We start from the raw sequence: 19243 nt of genomic DNA on the forward strand, positions 1-19243 counted from the left end.
AAACTCCAATACTTTGGCCACCTCATGCGACGAGTTGACTCACTGGAAAAGACTCTGATGCTGGGAAAGGTTGGGGGCGGGAGGAGAAGTGGACGACAGAGAATGAGATGGCTGGATGGCATCACCGACTCGATGGACATGAGTTTGAGTGAACTCTGGGAGTTGGTGATGGACAGGGAGGCCTGGCGTGCTGTGATTCATGGGGTCGCGGAGAGTTGGTTATGACTGAGCAACTGAACTGAACTGAAGGCAATAATTATAAATTAGATTCAATTTTCCAGTATATTTACTTGCTACTTTGTAGAAATAAAGGAAAACTCCAAGTTTTGTTCTTCATATTTTTCCTTTTCTCCCTGGTCAGTCATAAAATCTCCTTAAAATTTTGTCACTTTTATGCAGAAATCTTCCTCATTTACTTTTCTTGAGAATTGTTTCCTGGAGAAACAAAATAGAAACAACAAATCAAACAGACAATTAGCAAATAAAAATAAACATTAAAAAAGAGAAAAACATGAAAATAAGTTCAGATGCCCTCCCTACACAAGTACAAACTGAACTTCTAACCATCAACTTCTTATAATCCAATAAAATCCATAGGGTTGACATTCATGCTGGAAAAGCCTCTGTAGACTGTAAAGACCCAAGAAAGCATTTTGAACATTGTTACTCTCACTTGGGACTTTTTAGACCTCTGACCAACAACACCTTTGGAAAGTCAAGATGTGAACTGAAAATCTAAGGGCACTCCCCATCTGTTGTGGGTTGAATTATGTCTTTCCCAAAATTCATACACTGAGGTCATAACTCTCAGTATCTCAGAATGTGAAACTGCCATATTAGGAACAAAGAATGTTGCATATAAAGTTAATTAAGATGAAGTTATATGGGACTAGAATGGGCCCCTAGTCCAATATGATCAGTGTCTTTGTTCAAAGGGAACATTTGGGCACAAAAGTGTGCCAGGGAGGTGTCATGTATAGATTGGAGTTATGCTGCCACAAGCAAAGGAGCTACCAGAAACCAGGAGAGACCTGGAACAGGCCCTTCCCTAGAGTCTGCCCAACGTTGGGGCATGAACCTGCCAACAACTTGAACTCAGACTTACAAGCTAGATAACTGTGAGGCAATCATTTTTGTTAAGTCACTGACTTTGTCAACCATGATTATGGGCTCCAGGTCACTAATGTACTATTTTTCTTATTTTAAAATACACTTTGTCAGTTTCTATTTTCCCTGTACCAATCTTTCCATTACTTGTGGCAGCAAATTGTCTGACTCTTATGGGCACATACGTAATATTAATTATCTTTTCAAAGAGAATCATTAACTCTATGTTATCTTCCTAACATTATTCCTTCACATTTGATTCCCTTTCATATACGAGGCTTTTATGGATCTGAGGACCATGAAGCACCATCAGGAATGTGTGTTTCTCATGAGGGCAAGTAGGATGTGCCCTCACAACAGAGATAACTACCATCACTTCAGAACTAAAACTACCAATAAGAACAGAGCAGAGGGAATCTCTGCAGTCTAGGCTGGAACACACAGTGGGTAGAAATGACCCTGCCTCTCAGGAAGGCAATGACCCGATATGGAAGTATCCCTGGCAAGGCTCAGTGATCTGAAGGACCCACACAGTGTGTTGCCTTTCTCACCTACAGATTCAAAGCACACAGTCCCTCCCAGGGATTGGTAGCAGGTTACTCACTTATTTTCCACATCCTGGATGGTGTCAGGCAGAGGCAGATGCCTGGTTTCAGGTTGGAGAAGGACAAGAAGACCAGCAATGATGGGACATACTCCATAGATGATCCAGGGCAGAGTGGGTAGATACACCGCTAGGGTCATCAGTAGGGGAGCCAGTGCTGCCCCACACCTACTAGCCATCATATCTATGCCTGCAGCTTTTGCTCTAAATGATGATAAGTAATAATTTTTGTAAGAATTTCAGTAAAACTCTGCACTTGTAATTTATGATCTATTATTTTGACATGATTGTGGAAGACATTAAAAGACAGTTATTAAATACTCAGGTTTGATGACAAACACTTATTTTTGCAATTTGCTCTGTGATTTTCCAGCTGGCTTTGTCAGGCTCAAAGTGTGAAAGACCCATTGTCATAACTAAACAGAACGTTATACACTAGACCTATTCTAACAAATGGCCCCAAAGGTTAATGAAATGAAGCACTGAAATATTGCTTAGGACAGTGCATGGCCCCAAATCAGCTTTTTCAATAAACTGTGGCTATAATTGCTGTTAGCACATCACTGCTGCTGCTAAGTCACTTCAGTCGTGTCCGACTCTGTGTGACCCCATAGACGGAAGCCCACCAGGCTCCCCCGTCCCTGGGATTCTCCAGGCAAGAACACTGGAGTGGGTTGCCGTTTCCTTCTCCAACGCATGAAAGTGAAGTCGCTCAGTCGTGTCCGACCCATAGCAACCCCACGGACTGCAGCCTACAGGGGCAGATTCATGTCAATGTATGGCTAAACCAATACAATAATGTAAAGTAAAACAAAAAACAACAAAAAACATTTCCTATTATGCTTATTCCCGCAACAACCATCAGTTAGCTGGGAAAGGTTTTTTTTTTTTTTGGGTGGTGGCAGAACATTCATAAACTCACATACCTGACAAGAGTGGGGAGGAGTTCAATCAAGTGGACAGAAATGCTGGTGTTGGAGGCAGCAATACAGCCCATTCCCACACTTGCCAAAGTCACACGCACGGTCTGCATTTCTGGACATGAGAAGATCAGAGAGATTAAAATAACTATGTGGAAGGAATCAGCATCCACCAAATTTAGTCATGGGGGAAAAAAAACCCTACTGCTTTTACCTGTATGTTTGAAATATATTGTAGAAAATTGTACAGTGGCAGTGATCATGGGGTGGCTGAACAAATGAAAAATGCAAAATTATAAATATAGGTGGTAAAAAGTACATAAAGGTATCTGGATTAATTGCAGCAAATCTCTTCACATAGGTGAGATGTACCAGAGAAACAGAAGAAAAAGTGAATCTGGCAGAAGTTTGCTTTTACTTATTCAGTCCAGTACTTGTTATATCCTTATGGTAGAAGGTAGGACCACATGCAGTCAATTCCTGAATCTAAGGCTCATCTCTAACCTTGAGAACTTTACGATTAAAGTGCAGAATTTAAAGTTATCGGTCATCCTGGTGTATCTGGGAATTAGCAGATTTTAATAAGGTGAGACTTTCATTGATAAAATCAGAAAAGTCCCAGGTAAACCCAAGTGAGTCAGTCAACCTGGAGCAGATACAGCATCACCATAGGGTAAGCATGACACCAGAGAGTACTAGAAGGACAGGATTAATCTCTGAAAGGACAAGCAGAAGATCCAGATCTAGATCAATTTTAGTTTTGAATGGAAGGAAACCTACTAGGAAAAAAAAAATGTCAAAATTTGTTGCTGTTGTTGTTTAGTTGCAAAGTCACGTCTGACTCTTTTGTAACCCCAAGGACTGTAGCCCCCCCAGACTCCTCCATCCATGGGATTTTCCAGGCAAGAATACTGGAGGGGGTTGCCATCTGCTTCTCCAGGAGATGTTCCTGACCCAGGGATAGAACCCACATCTTCTGCACTGGCAAGCAGGTTCTTTACCACTGAGCCATCAGAGAAGTCCCAATTCAAAATTTGGGAAACACTTGTTCCCTATGTTCAAATGTTCAAAGAATCAATTTTCTGAGCAATATAAAAAGAAATCTAATTATAGCTATATAATATTGGAAACAAACTTTACTGTAAAGCAGTAAGCCTCCATCATTAATGATATTCTAAGGAGCAGAGTTCACCAGTCTATGAGGATGTAAAGCACATTTCTGCATTGGGAGATGGCAAAATATTATGCCCACTAAGTTTCTCCTCTTCATTACATAACATCATTCTATTAACATATGAAGTAATCTAACAGGGAATTGACGAGTATTTTAACATGCTTAAACTCTTCTTCCTGCTCTACACTCTTTCACTACTTGAAGAAGACGATTTTTTTTTTTCATTTCCTGGAAGATTTCCATAAGCAAGAGATGTAGTTATGGAGACTTAACCCCACAGTCACATATGGATACATAGATATGGGGAAGTAGACCAGTCATCAAAGCTGGCAATGAGGAGCCCAGAGGGGGTGACCATATCGTGTCCTCATCTGGAATATAATTGAAAGACCTAGCCCCTCCATGTTTGTTATTAAAAGAGTGAATGAGTGTAGGTGTGCTCAGTCATGTCAGACTCCTGGTGACCCCATAGATCTGGAGACTGCCGGGCTCCTCTGTACGTGGGATTTCCCAGGCAAGAATATTGGAATGGTTTGCCATTTCTTCCTCCAGGGGATCTTCCTGACCCAGGGATTGAACCCGCATCTCCTGTGGCTCCTGATTTGTCAGACAGATTCTTTACCACTGAGCCACCAAGGAAGCCCAAAAGAGTGAACAGGTGAAGAGAAAGTGAACAATCGCTGTTCTGGAGAAACTGTCTGAAATAAATGGCACTAGTTTCCAACATCTCCATAATGAAATGGATATAAACATATGCCTGATTTGTCCCTCGCCATGTGACTCATTTCTCAATACCTTATTAGCAGAATTTCTCATTAACAGTCATATTGGTTTGGGGGAATACTTGCCCCTTAATTAGGATCTCTCTTTAATCCTGGCTTCCAACAAGTGTGATCAATTGCAGTCCCTGAAAGAGTAGAAAAAGACCCTTCCTTTCCCCAGAGCCCAGTCTTCTCTCACCTTGGGGCACAAATGTGTTGACCAAAATGGAAAGTCCCACCAGGAACATGAGAAACATCTGGGTTGGTCGACGACCCATGTGATTCAATACTGGAGCTATAAGACATCGGGTTAAGCCAGTGAGAGCTCCAAAGATGACCTGGAACAGGAATATATTGCTCCCAAAGTGCTGTAGGTTGATGAAGATGCCAAAATAGGGTATTGTGGTTCCAAATCTGTAATAAATGAAAGAGGAAAGACAGAAGCCATAAAATTTAGAGCCCAGATGCTGCAGTTGATGATTATATTCACCCAGGCAGCTAATGGTCAAGGTTAAAGAATAAAGTCCCAATCTGATTCCTCCAATTTTAGAGGTAAAATTATCATAAATAATTATGTGGAGTCACTTGGACTGAAAAGAGATCAAACCAGTGAATCCTAAAGGAAATCACCCTGAATATTCATCGGAAGGACTGATAATGAAGCTGAAGCTCCAATACTTTGGCCACGTGATGTGAAGAGCAATTCATTGGAAAAGATGCTAATGCTGGGAAAGATTGAGGGCAGGAGGATAAGGGGATGACCGAGGACGAGATTGTTGTATGGCATCATCGACTCAATGGACGTGAGCAAACTCCAGAAGTTGGTGAAGGGCAGGGAAACCTGACTTGCTGATGTCCATGGGGTCTCAGAGTAGGGCACGACAGAGTAACTGAATAACAACAAATATCTGAAAACGATACTCCTTCTTCTTTCTTTTGTCTGAGTCCCTGAGTAGAGTTGGCAGTGACAGGAAAGCATACCTGCTCTGATCAGCAAATTGGATGCTACAGAGAAATTGAATGGAGAAGACTAGGAATTTAGAAAAAGAATTACTTTTTGAGGTTTGTCTGTATGCTGTGAGTCTGACATCTCCTACCCCAAACCCAATATTGTAAACCATTTCTTTTTTCTCAACTAGTGTTAAAGCTGTGAAGATACCATGTGTGTCTTCTTGACCTGGGAGCGTAGTATCCTGGGTTTTAACATAATTCTGGGGATTCAAAGTTCATATCTGATTTCTTAGGGCTAAGAGAACATGTGAGAATTCAGAAGAGCAAACATACATCTACTGCACCACCAGAAATGGAATCAAGTATTCCAACTTGGGATCAACCTTTTACCCAGAAAGCATCTAAGGGAAAGGAGTCCACTTTAATTATCTACTACACCCAGAGAGAGCTACACTTAGACATTACAACAGAAGAAAGACCACAGATCACAGCAATTGCCAGCAAGTCCTCTCTTGACCATTATCTCTGCTTTTTCCTTCCCCTCTGATTGTCTAGGATACAGGAACAAAAGTCTGTGTCTGAGTGGATATGCAAAAGGTGAAAAAGCACAATGCAGTTAAATACAGAAGCAGTCTCCTAGGGTATTCCTCAGTTCAGTTCAGTTCAGTCGCTCAGTCGTGTCCGACTCTTTGCGACCCCATGAATCACAGCATGCCAAGCCTCCCTGTCCATCACCAACTCCCGGAGTTCACTCAAACTCATGTCCATCGAGTCGGTGATGCCATCCAGCCATCTCATTCTCTGTCATCCCCGTCTCATCCCAACCCCAATCCTTCCTAGCATCAGACTCTTCCAGTGAGTCAACTCGTTGCATGAGGTGGCCAAAGTATTGGAGTTTCAGCTTTAGCATCAGTCCTTCCAATGAACAACCAGGACTGATCTCCTTTAGAATGGACTCGTTGGATCTCCTTGCAGTCCAAGGGACTCTCAAGAGTCTTCTCCAGCACCACAGTTCAAAAGCATCAATTCTTCGGTGATCAGCTTTCTTCACAGTCCAACTCTCACATCCATACATGACCATAGCCTCGACTAGACGGTCCTTGGTTGGCAAATTAATGTCTCTGCTTTTTAATATGCTATCTAGGTTGGTCATAACTTTCCTTCCAAGGAGTAAGCGTCTTTTAATTTCCTGGTTGCAATCAGCATCTGCAGTGATTTTGGAGCCCCCAAAAATAAAGTCTGACACTGTTTCCACTGTTTCCCCATCTATTTCCCATGAAGTGATGGGACCAGATGCCATGATCTTTGTTTTCTGAATGTTGAGCTTCAAGCCAACCTTTTCACTCTCCTCTTTCACTTTCATCAAGAGGCTTTTGAGTTCCTCTTCACTTTCTGCCATAAGGGTAGTGTCATCTGCATATCTGAGGTTATTGATATTTCTCCCGGCAATCTTGATTCCAGCTTGTGCTTCTTCCAGCCCAGCGTTCCTCATGATGTACTCTGCATATAAATTAAATAAGCAAGGTGACAATATACAACCTTGATGTACTCCTTTTCCTATTTGGAACCAGTCTGTTGTTCCATGTCCAGTTCTAACTGTTGCTTCCTGATCTGCATACAGGTTTCTCAAGAGGCAGGTCAGGTGGTCTGGGATTCCCATCTCTTTCAGAATGTTCCACAGTTTATTGTGATCCACACAGTCAAAGGCTTTGGCATAGTCAATGAAGCAGAAATAGATGTTTTTCTGGAACTCTCTTGCTTTCTCCATGATCCAGCGGATGTTGGCAATTTGATCTCTGGTTCCTCTGCCTTTTCTAAAACATGCTTGAACATCTGGAAGTTCATGGTTCACATATTGCTGAAGCCTGGCTTGGAGAATTTTGAGTCCTTGGAAGATGTAAATTGTACAGTACAATAGCTACTTTCTTAAGCTTGGGGAAGGTCTATATTGTCATGAATGCTTTTCATTCTTGATTGTTAAATCTTCAAAAATTTAGAATTATATTTAAAATTTCTCCTCTTGACTCTACCAAAATACAAGTACTTATATACTCTCATGACATAATGAATGAGATTTTCACAGTAACCGTTGTGCTAACACTCAAATAAAGTGTTAGTCACTCAGTCGTGTCCGACTCTTTGCTATCCCATGGACTGTAGCCCACCAGGCTCCTCTGTCCATGGGATTCTCTTGGCAAGAATACTGGAGTGGGTTGACATGCCCTCTTCCAGGGGAATTTTCCTGACCCAGGGATCCAACTCAGGTCTCCTGCATTGCAGACAGATACTTTACCATCTGAGTCACCTGGGAAGCCCCAACACTCAAATAAGCTGAATCCAAATTGAAAACAAGCAACAGTTCACCAACACTGGAGTACATGTAGACATTGCAGCCAGTGGAAACTAGAGCCCTAGGGAGGAGAACAGCCTACTGTTATATGCAACAGAATGGATGAATCTACGGGAATGAGCATAAAGAAAGGGGGCTGTCTCTGAACCGATCTGTCATTTACATTATGTAAAAGAATCAGGCAACACTCATCTGTAGTGAAGAAGATAAGAACAGTTGTTAATTTTTATTTTTCACAGGAGAGGGTAGTGAGGAGAGAATAGAGTCAGGAAGTGGTGCTGGTGGTGGTTGTTGTACAGCTGGATAGTTGACAGGAACTCCTGGGAAATTTGAATTTTCTGTTTTGATCTGGAGGTTGGTTACATTTTTACATACTGACATATTCATTGGTTTGTATATATTCTCAATCTTTTCAGGTTTATGTTTTATTTTTTAATTAAAAATATTTTATTATAAAAGTATTTCTTGCACACAGGAAAATAAACAGAATAATATGTATCCATTTCAATACGTTGTCTAATTGCTTTACTTATTTACTCACTTAATAGCATTAAAGTTCTATAGATACAATTAAGCTCCCTGTATGTTCCTTCTTGATCTCATTCTCCTTCAGTCCTCCCAAGGGAGCTGATACTTACCATTGACATGCTTGCCCTTCTACTCTTGTTACATAACCTATGCACACTGGTATAGTATCGTATATAAGATTGCTTTACCTCCTTCAATGTGAAACAATTGGCATCATGCTGATAAATCACAAATCATCCTGAATTTTTCTTTTTCATTACATTTTTACAGTTTTATCTGTGTTGGTGCAGTTAGCCCTGGTTCAATCATTTTAACAGCTGTAAGATATTACATTGCACAAATATACTACAAATTATTCATTAGTTTTCTATTAGCAGATGGGTTACATTTTTATATATTGGCATATTCATTGATTCATATATATTCTTGATCTCTTCCTGTTTCTTTTTTTAAAATTTGCTTCAATTAAATTGAAAGATAAATATAGAAAAATAAATGCTAAGATCTGTTCTTAATGGAAGTTCTCAACATCAGTCTCCAGTGAAGAGACAGATAGAGTGATAAAATCTAACGCTTCATCATATAATCAGTTTCCTGTGAGTTTTAGTTGGCGTTTCCCTCATCTTTTATTTTCAAATCACCATCTCCCTCTCACAACACTTTTGTAACCTTTGAAATAAATAGTTTTATGTCCCAACTCTTTGAATGTTACCATGCACTGTGAGCAAGCCCACCTCACAAAGAACAGAAGACAGATCCTTTTTCGCAAGTTGGGTGTGCGGAACAAGTCAAACACAGTGGTTTTCGTCTGTGCTGTCTTCAGCTCCTCCTGCATGGTCACTCTCAAACCCTTCAACAACAACAAACACATATCATTTGCCAACACAGTTCGAGGTATAGTGGTTAGCACTGGATCCCAAAAGGACAGGAATGATGTATTCCCTTTCTTTCCTCGCGTGTGTGCTAAGTCACTTCAGTGTTGTCCAATTCTTTGCGACCCTATGGACAATTCCCCACCAGGCTCCTTTGTTCATGGGATTCTCCAGACAAGAATACTGGAGTGGGTTGCTGTGCCCTCCTCTTCCCAACCCAGGGATCAAACCCGCGTCTCTTATGTCTACCTCCATTGGCAGGCAGGTTCTTTACCACTAGCACCACCCGGAAAACCCCTCCTTCCTTCTAGTGTAACATCAGTTCAGTTCAGTTCAGTCGCTCAGTCGTGTCCGACTCTCCGCGATCCCATGAATCACAGCACGCCAGGCCTCCCTGTCCATCACCAACTCCCGGAGTTCACTCAAACTCATGTCCACAGAGTCGGTGATGCCATCCAGCCATCTCATTCTCTGACGTCCCCTTCTGCTCCCGCCCCCAACCTTTCCCAGCATCAGAGTCTTTTCCAGTGAGTCAACTCGTCGCATGAGGTGGCCAAAGTATTGCAGCTTCAGCCTTAGCATCAGTCCCTCCAGTGAACATCCAGGATTGATCTCCCTTAGAATGGACTGGTTGGATCTCCTTGCAGTATAAGGGACTCTCAAGAGTCTTCTCCAACACCACAGTTCAAAAGCATCGTGTAACATATTATACATGAAACCACAAGTGTGAATGTGATATGAAGGAGTATGTAAGGAATTAAGGGAAACTCCAGGAAATTAAATGGTAATAACAAAATTTTGAAAATGAGGTCATGGTATCCAAGGGAGTACAGAGCCTATCGATTCAATTCAGGAAATGAACTAAAGAAAGTAGTTGCACAGCAAGCAAAGCTTCTTTTCTCTGAAATAGACATGAACGATGAGAGAACTGAGCTTGTCTTCTCTACTACCTGCCCTGTTAGAAAATAAGCTTGTCTGTCTCAAGAAGGAGAAGGTAGGTGTCAGTTTATTTCTTCTCTACAACCCTTAACCACCTTCCCCTTCCTGCTCACCTCCATGTTCAAGGTTGCTTCAGCATTCTTCATTCCATTTCTGTGTGCAACTTTCTTAAGTTCCTTTAAACCCTCATCTGGTTTATTGGTGATAATCAGCCACCGAGCTGATTCCACCAGCCACCTGAAGAAAGGCACAGAAGTGCAGTCAGCTCTCTTTTTTAATGTCCTGTATGATTCTTGAGAGAAGATGCTTTTTCCTTCCATCTATATCCACTGTTTCACTTGTTGGATTCACTGACCTTGGAGTCAAATTTCCTCTCTGCTTACTCAGGAAGAGAGTTTCCAAGAAGCTTATGAAGTTTAAGGTGGAGAGTCCTTCATATGCATATTCTCTTTGAAAGCTTTGCATGGGATCTAACAACTTTGTGGATATAGTATATATTTATAATATATATTCTTTAAAAAAGCCCCCAAATGATGTAAGCTTATAGCCCAACAAATATTGCAAATACTCTTGCCACTACCAACAATGTTGGTACCTAACTACACAAATGAGTCACTTGTTTATATCTGCCTCAGATTTCTCATCAATAAAATGAGGGCTGTAGTGCCATCTTCCTTGTAGAATTGGAAAGAGGATAAAATGACTTAGGAGATGATTCTGACAAGGACTACACTCTGCTCCTGCTTTGACCTCATCTCAGTGTATTTAATCTATAGTCATCCTTCTGTGATAATTTTTTTAAAAATTTAATTTTATTTATTTATTTATTTTTATTATTATTACTTTTTAAATTTATTTATTTTAATTGGAGGCTAATTACTTCACATTATTGTATTGATTTTGCCATACATTGACACGAATCTGCCCCGGGTGTACATGTGTTCCCCATCTTGAACCCCCCTCCCACCTCCGTCCTCATCCCCTCCCTCTGGTTCATCCCTATACACCAGCCCCGAGCATCGTGTATCATGCATCGAACCTGGACTGGCGAATCGTTTCACATATGATAATATACATGTTTCAATGCCATTCTCCTAAATCATCCCACCCTCGCCCTCTCCCACAGAGTCCAAAAGACTGCTCTATACATCTGTGTCTATTTTGCTGTCTCGTGTACAGGTTTATCGTTATCATCTTTCTAAATTCCATATATATGTGTTAGTATACTGTATTGGTATTTTTCTTTCTGGCTTACTTCACTCTGTATAATAGGCTCTAGTTTCATCCACCTCACTTAAGCTGATTTTCCCTAGACTGGTTTTAAGAGTAAGGGTGGAACTACCCATAAGTAAATGTTTGTTAAAACTATTTAAGGGAAAAGGAAGTGCTGAACACATAACAGAAATCACCCTATCTACATGCCATTTTTAGTAATGGAGAAATTATGCCACCATTTTGTCAACTGGCTATATGAACAAATTTGCTGCCTCTTCCTTTATCCAAAATCAGCAACAATGTAGAAAATTGCTGCATCTTTACCATATTGGATTCATTCCAAAGCTCAAAAAACAGTATTTTTAAAATATGTCTGTGCCTATATCTTATACTAAGGAAAGTAATATTAGCCTAACTCTGACCACTATCCTGGGTAAAACTTATAAAGATGGCAGAAAATATCTAGAAATCCCCAGACAGAAAGGTCATTGCTACTCTGTGTTCTGCTTCTCAAATCTCGAATCCCACAGCGTGAACAGATGAGAGACATGGGTTTTAGGTCCAAACAATGAAAAACGGTCCGTGGAATAAGAAAATCAATATATCTCAATTCAGTATGCATTTTCATCCCAGGTTCCCATAAGACAGAGTAAGAGAGAAGGCTCATACCTTGAGGAGAGAAAGAAGACAAAGAAAGGTACAGACACCACCAGCTGCAGAGTGCGCCACTCTCGAAAAACAAAAGCCAGTCCTCCCAGCATCACCTGTCCCATACTAAGGGCACAGGCTATCAGTGTTAATATCATGGCTTTTGACTGGGATCTTGTCCACTCTACAACTGGAAGAAAATCCAAATGGGATATTAATGTCACATAAAGATGAAATTCCAAAGTGATTTTTACTGCTTGGAAAATGGGAGGAGACCAAAATTGTTGACTTACTCAGCATACCGTTGTTTGTTATGATGACCACAGCAGAACAGCCTGACCAGAAGCGTAGGGAGCAGTAAATGAGGAAGGTGGGAGCAAAGGCTGTACAGGTCCCAGAGATGGCAAGCTGGAGCAAACAGCACCTGAGGATCAACTTCCGCCCAAACCTAAGAAACAGAATCTGCTTAGATGATGGGAATAATGATAATTTGTGGTAAAAACATAAGAAACCAAAAGAATACTCAGACATTCAGAGAATGTTTTAACAAGTGATTCTTTGTACAAGAAAGCTTAAAAAAAGAAGAAGAAGAAGGGCTAAATCAACAATAAGAATCTCCTTAAATAACACTCTTTTTCTATAGACAAACAAGACCAAAACCTCATCCTCCAATCACCAGGTGGCCTCTGACACCAAGTGGCACCATATAAAATAAACTATAATGTTGGAACTTGGAAAATACCATAAGAACCCACCGTACTAACATAGGTATTTAGCAAAGTAGAAAGTCTGTACAGTGTCCAGAACACAAGAGAGCTAAAAGTGTACTTGGGTCTGTAGGACCAGACAGGTTAAGGTTAAACTGATGCAAAAGATCAGTGGACCAATGCATCAGAGTTGTTGAAGGTTTATATAAGAGCCACTCTTTGATGAATCTGGATTTATAGGCTTCAAGCAACGTGCTTTTCTAGAACAGAATATAAAAGTATCATAACCCAGACAGCAGGCATTATATAAATTTCTCAGAGGAAATAATTATGTACGATGAAGAATGAAGTGGAAAGTAAGGTGAAGGAGAAACAAGAAAAAGTGAATTCTGTGTGCCATGAGCATCAAGAAAATAGGGCCTTAGTGGAGGCAGCCTGGATTAAACAGGATCTGCTAATCTATATGCCAGTAATAAAAACAGATAGACAATCTGGAATTGAAAATTCCTCTGCAATCTTTAAAACAGAACTCTTAAAATGCTCAAATGATTCACCCTAAAAATAGAAAATGTGAACCATAGGAAAAATCACTAAAAAATCATAATTATTATCAACATCAAGAAAAAATGCAGAACACACACAAAAAACAAAATGTTAGAATGAGAAAAATCAAAACAACAACCACATCTTGAGTTGCAGTGCCATGCACAGTGCTTTGGCACAGGCCCTAACTGCATGGGGCAGCCTCGGCCCTTCATACTTATAACTCTGGTCTGAGTGCAGGGTGGAGGTCGCTGCATGCAGCATCCTATGAGCAAGTCAAACTAGATGAAGCACAAAGGAAAAGAGGGGAAAGAAAGATCCAAAGAAACCAGAGGCTGGAGATGTTGAGTATTGGTCCAAGCTCTCAAGGCGATAGAGAGAACCACAGCCGAAGCCTTGATAGTCCCCAACACACACTCTTCTGGGCATTGTCAGAGCCTAAGAGGTGGAGTTAGAAGAGACAGCAGTTCAAATCCTGGTGACACCATGTCCAAGCTTGGAAACTAGTGAAGAGAGACTTCTGGGATGCTGACAAGAACAACAGATGATTGATTTTGGATTGTAATCTTCCTATGGACAGTTGCCCAGTCCTCAGTTTGTACATCACAGGGCCACACATAATGCTGCCCTTGGAACCTGAGTAAAAATTCACTGCTCAGACACAGCCTCCCAGCTCCATCCCTCTCAGGTATCCTCTTCCCAGCAGATCAAGCCCTGAGCCTTTGGATTGGGAACACTGAATCCAAGACCCTACACTACCAGAGAACTAACCCTAGGAAGTATCAAAGAGTGAGAACTCACACAAAGGAAACCACTTGAATACAAGACCCGGCATCATCCAACCACCAGCAGCACCTTGTGCAAAATCCCTCATCCAAACAACAAACAATGCATGTTATAGGATGCTCGGGGCTGGCATGCGGGGATGACCCAGAGGGAGGATAAAGGGAGGAGGGAGGTGGGAGGGGGGTTCAGGAGGGGGAACTTATGTAAACCCGGGGCGAATTCATGTCAATGTATGGCAAAACCAACCAATATAATATTGTAAAATAATTTGCCTCCAATAAAAAATAAATTTCCAAAAAAATAAAAATAAATAAATAAAATAAAAATTAAAAAAAAAAGAAAAACAAACAAACAAACAACAAACAAAACAAAAATACAAACCCAATCATCAGTAGAAAGGGCTACCACCTCACTCAGCCTTGCCCATCAGAGGAAAAACAAACAAACAAGCAAGCGAACAAAAACTAGGCACAAATCTCACCCTATATAAAGCTTACACAAACCACTGGACCAACCTTAGGAGGGCAGAAACCAAAAGGAGAAAGAATTCAACCTTGAAGTCTGGGAAAAGGAGACCTCAAACACAATAAGTTAAAAAAATAATAATGTAAAGGCAGAGAAATACTACACAAATGAAGGAACAAACTAGAAACACAGAAGTCCAAATAAATGAAGAGGAAATAGGCAAACTACCTGAAAAGCAATCCAGAATAATGATAGTAAAAATGATCAAAAACCTTGAAAACAAAATGAAGAAAATACAAGAATCAATTAACAAAGACCTAGAAAAATTAAAGAATAAACATACAGAGACAAACAACACATTTTCTGAAATTAAAAATACTCTAGAAGGAATCAATAGCAGAATATCTGAAGCAGAAGAACGAATCAGTGAGCTGAAAGATAAAATGATGGAAATAACTTCTGAAGAGCAGAATAAAGTAAAGGAATGAAAAGAACAGAGGATAGTCTCAGAGACCTCTGGAACAATATCAAATGCACCAACATTCAAATTATAGAGGTCCCAGAAGAAGAAGAGAAAAAGAAAGCTTATGAGAAAATTTTTGAAGAGATTATAGTCATCAAAACAGTATGGTATTGGCACAGAAACAGAAATCTAGACCAATGGAACAAGATAGAAAGCCCAGAAATAAACCCATGCACCTTTGGGTACCTTATTTTTTTTTTAAAGAAGGCAGGAATATACAATGGGACAGAGACAGCCTCTTCAATAAATGGTGTTGGGAAAACTGGACAGCTACATGTAAAAGAATGAAATTAGAACACTTCCTAATACCATACACAAAGATAGACACAAAATGGATTAAAAACCTAAATGTAAGAGCAGGAATTATAAAACTTTTAGAGGAAAACATAAGCAGAACCCTCGATGAGATATATCAAAACAAGACCCTCTATGACCCACCTCCTAGAGTAATGGAAATAAAAACAAAAGTAAACAAGCGGGACCTGATTAAACTTAAAAGCTTTTGCACAGCACAGGAAACTATAAGCAAGGTGAAAAGACAACCCTCAGAATGGGAGAAAATAATAGCAAATGAATCAACTGACAAAGGATTAATTTTCAAAATATACAAGCAACTCGTACAATTCAATACCAGAAAAGCAAACAAAGCAATCAAAAAGTGGGAAAAAACCTAAACAGACATTTCTCCAAAGAAGACATACAGATGGCTAACAAACACATGACAAGATGCTCAACATCACTCATTATTAGAGAAATGCAAATCAAAACGACATTGAGATATCATCTCACACCAGCCAGAATGGTCATCATCAAAAAGTCTACAAACAGCAAATGCTGTAGAGGGTGTGGAGAAAGGGAACCCTCTTGCTCTGTTGGTGGGAATGTAAATTGATACAGCCACATGGAAGACGGTATGGAGATTCCTTTAAAAAGTAGGAATCAGTTCAGTTCAGTTGCTCAGTCTGACTGAGCAACCCCATGAATCACAGCACACCAGGCCTCCCTGTCCATCACCAACTCCCGGAGTTCACTCAAACTCATGTCCATCGAGTCGGTGATGCCATCCAGCCATCTCATTCTCTGTCATCCCCTTCTCCTCCCGCCCCCAATCCTTCCCAGCATCAGAGTCTTTTCCAGTGAGTCAACTCGTCGCATGAGGTGGCCAAAGTATTGGAGTTTCAGCTTTAGCATCAGTCCTTCCAATGAACACCCAGGACTGATCTCCTTTAGAATGGACTGGTTGGATCTCCTTGCAGTCGTATAGACACACACAAAAGAATGGACATATGTACCCAATAGGAGGAGGAGGAGTGGGATGAACTGGGGAACTGGGATTGACATATTCACACTACTATGTATAACTATTATGTAACATTACATAGTCATAACTACTAAGTAACACTACTATGGATAACTAAGGAGAACCTACTGTGTAGCACAGGGAACTGTACTCAGCTCTCTGTGGTGACCTACATGGGAAGGAAATCCAACAAAGAAGGGATATATGCATACAAACAGCTTATTCACTTTGTTGTACAACAGAAACTAATACTGTAAAGTAACTACACTCCAATAAAAATTAATTAAAAAAATAATTTCAAATTGAATGTTCCTTCTCTAGCAACTCTTTCAGTTCCAATAAAGCAGTTTCATAATAATAATAAAAAGCTATTCTGAAATGCCCCTAGATCTTATGGTGATATCATTTCTGTGCCCAGTACAGAGATCTCTGTGGCAACAAAACCACATTCTTCACAATGAGTCCAATCCTACATTTCCAATCTGTAGCTCCTTGGGGACTAAGGAAACCCCCAACAGTATAAAATGTCTATCAGAACTCAATAAAGACTTATTTATGAAACAATTAATCATAAACTCTGAAAACAACACGGACTAGGGCAGCACTGATCTGGAGACCTACCTATCTGAGAGATGGCCATATATGAAGCCTCCCACCAGCATTCCAGCAAGGAATAGGGATTGAGCCACTGGTTTCTGTGACTGATGATCACATACGAAGTCCCACTGGAAGAGAAGGGAACCAGCACAGAGGAGCTTCACAGAATCTTAGAGTCTTATAGCCCTCAACGCTCACTCAGTCAAAAAGCCGTCAGTGAAATTCATGTCCGCTGGCTTCTCTTTACCACATTTACTGATCTATATCATTCATGTCTCAGCTTATGCATTGTTTTTTTCTAATAATCATCAACTAAATCTTCTAGGTTATTTTAGGGCCAATCTTCATATTCACTTAGCACCTCATACCTCAGTGGTTCGCAATCATTGCCACACACTGTAAACTTTGAGGCTGCTTTTTCAACAACTTAGATTTTTCAGCAGCTCTAGATTTCACACCTAGAGCGAAATGCACTCTGATTTGCCTGTATGACAAGTATCCAGGAAAGGACTTTTAAAAAAAATATTAATACAAATATTTATAATTTGCAACTAGACTGAGAGCAAATGACCAAGAATAATTTTCCACAATTTATATCAAGTACTTCTCACATTATGTGAGAACTGATGGTTAGGAAAGTAAACTTAAAGCTTTGTGATACTAAAATTCATATACAGTTATTGATTTCACTGTCATCAATTGTGTTTGGCAATTAAATAATTTCTTAAAAGAATGAAAGAGAGCTGGCTACACTATCTACTCAGTGAGTGAAGACATGAATCTTCAGACATGACTTTGTGTCATCCTAAATACCCAGACCATATACTTAGAAGAGGTAAATGGGGCCTTTACCTCGGTCACGATGGTGGAGGAGAACAAGCTGTGGTCATACACCCAGCCGTCCACACAGGGCTCCATGTCCAGGTCAGTCATGTTGGGGAAGGTCCCATTCAGGTGAAGGAGCTGCCACTGGGGGTGGAGGAAACGACGACACTTCTCTGGCTTCAAGTTTGAATCCAGTGGGATGGAGATTCTCAGGAGAACATCAGGGCTGAGGATCCCTGTGTCATTATCAGAGAGAGTGGCATTATCAAGAATGTGGACCCAGCAACGATGACCAGGAATGGCTCCGGTGAAGTTCTCCAACAGTGAGTGACAGACTATTATCATGAGGGAAGGAAGAATTAAAACCATCTGAAGGATCTGGAATTTTCCCAGACCACCAACTTCATCCAGGAGCTCCTCAAAGGCCATTGGGCAAAGGCAATCTTCAAGAAGAGTCAGAATGACCTCAGTTCTAGCTTCAAAGGGAGAAAAATCTTTCCTTTCATTAATTCATGTTAGATCTGTGTGACTCACACCAGTATCTCATCAATGTGTCCCATCCCTTCTCTACTGCAACAGAGCAGTGGGAGCAGTTTTCTAAGTCTTTCTCGAATCAGGAGGTATCACTGTTTTAGTAAAGTTATAAAGAAAATTATTTACCAAAGACACTTCTATGTGATGATCGTTAAATCTGTTTAAAGATTTACCCTGTGAAAACACTTCCCCTTCAGTTATTTTGTAAAATCAATATTGGACTTCAGCATGTACATATTCTCTAAATGTGTTAAAATTCCATTCTAGAGGAGATCAATCCTGGATGTTCATTGGAGGGACTGATGCTAAAGCTGAAGCTGCAATACTTTGGCCACCTCATGCAACAAGTTGACTCACTGGAAAAGACTCTGATGTTGGGAAAGGTTGGGGGCGGGAGGAGAAGGGGATGACGGAGAATGAGATGGCTGGATGGCATCACCGACTCTGTGGACATGAGTTTGAGTGTACTCCGGGAGTTGGTGATGGACAGGGAGGCCTAGCGTGCTGTGGTTCATGGGGTCGCGGAGAGTCGGACACGACTGAGCGACTGAACTGAACTGAACTGAACTGAAGACTGCCACACAATCTTCAGTCATTTCCAGAAAACAGAATTTGAGACACATAGAAGTGAACTGCTTTATGATTTTCCTGTGGAAAGAAGATAAAACAAGTGTTTTTCTTGTTTTTTCATTGAATTTAGATTAAAATAATTAACAAAATATAATCCTTTGTTTTCAATTAAAGCAAGGTGGAATGTGGTGCAATAACTACATTTTAAAATTTTTATTTTTTAATTGAAGAATAGTTGCTTTACAGAATTTTGTTGTTTACTGTCGAACCTCAACATGAATCAGTCATAGGTATATTTATGTCCCCTCCCTCTTGAAACTCTTT

General features: G+C 40.4%; 1 protein-coding gene across 2 annotated transcripts; it reads right to left on the reverse strand.

Moving 5' to 3' along the window:
* Positions 1 to 374: 374 nt before the first annotated feature.
* LOC129548442 (solute carrier family 22 member 10-like) lies at positions 375 to 18244 on the reverse strand. 2 transcript variants are annotated; one of them, XM_055414965.2, is made up of 10 exons: positions 17843 to 18244; positions 17015 to 17118; positions 12363 to 12517; positions 12091 to 12259; positions 10320 to 10443; positions 9130 to 9245; positions 4766 to 4980; positions 2638 to 2746; positions 1712 to 1915; positions 375 to 435 (listed from the first exon to the last, which is right to left on the reverse strand). In XM_055414965.2, exons 1-10 carry the CDS (start codon positions 18242 to 18244, stop codon positions 375 to 377), a joined length of 1659 nt encoding a protein of 552 aa, XP_055270940.2. The 2 variants fall into 2 exon arrangements, with proteins under 2 accessions (XP_055270940.2, XP_088688245.1); XM_088832119.1 differs by lacking the exons at positions 12091 to 12259; positions 12363 to 12517.
* Positions 18245 to 19243: the final 999 nt, after the last annotated feature.

This window comes from Moschus berezovskii, chromosome 25 (genome assembly GCF_049115385.1).
Source record: "Moschus berezovskii isolate FMDL1 chromosome 25, NW_MosBer_1.0, whole genome shotgun sequence".
Classification (NCBI taxonomy): Eukaryota; Metazoa; Chordata; class Mammalia; order Artiodactyla; family Moschidae; genus Moschus; species Moschus berezovskii.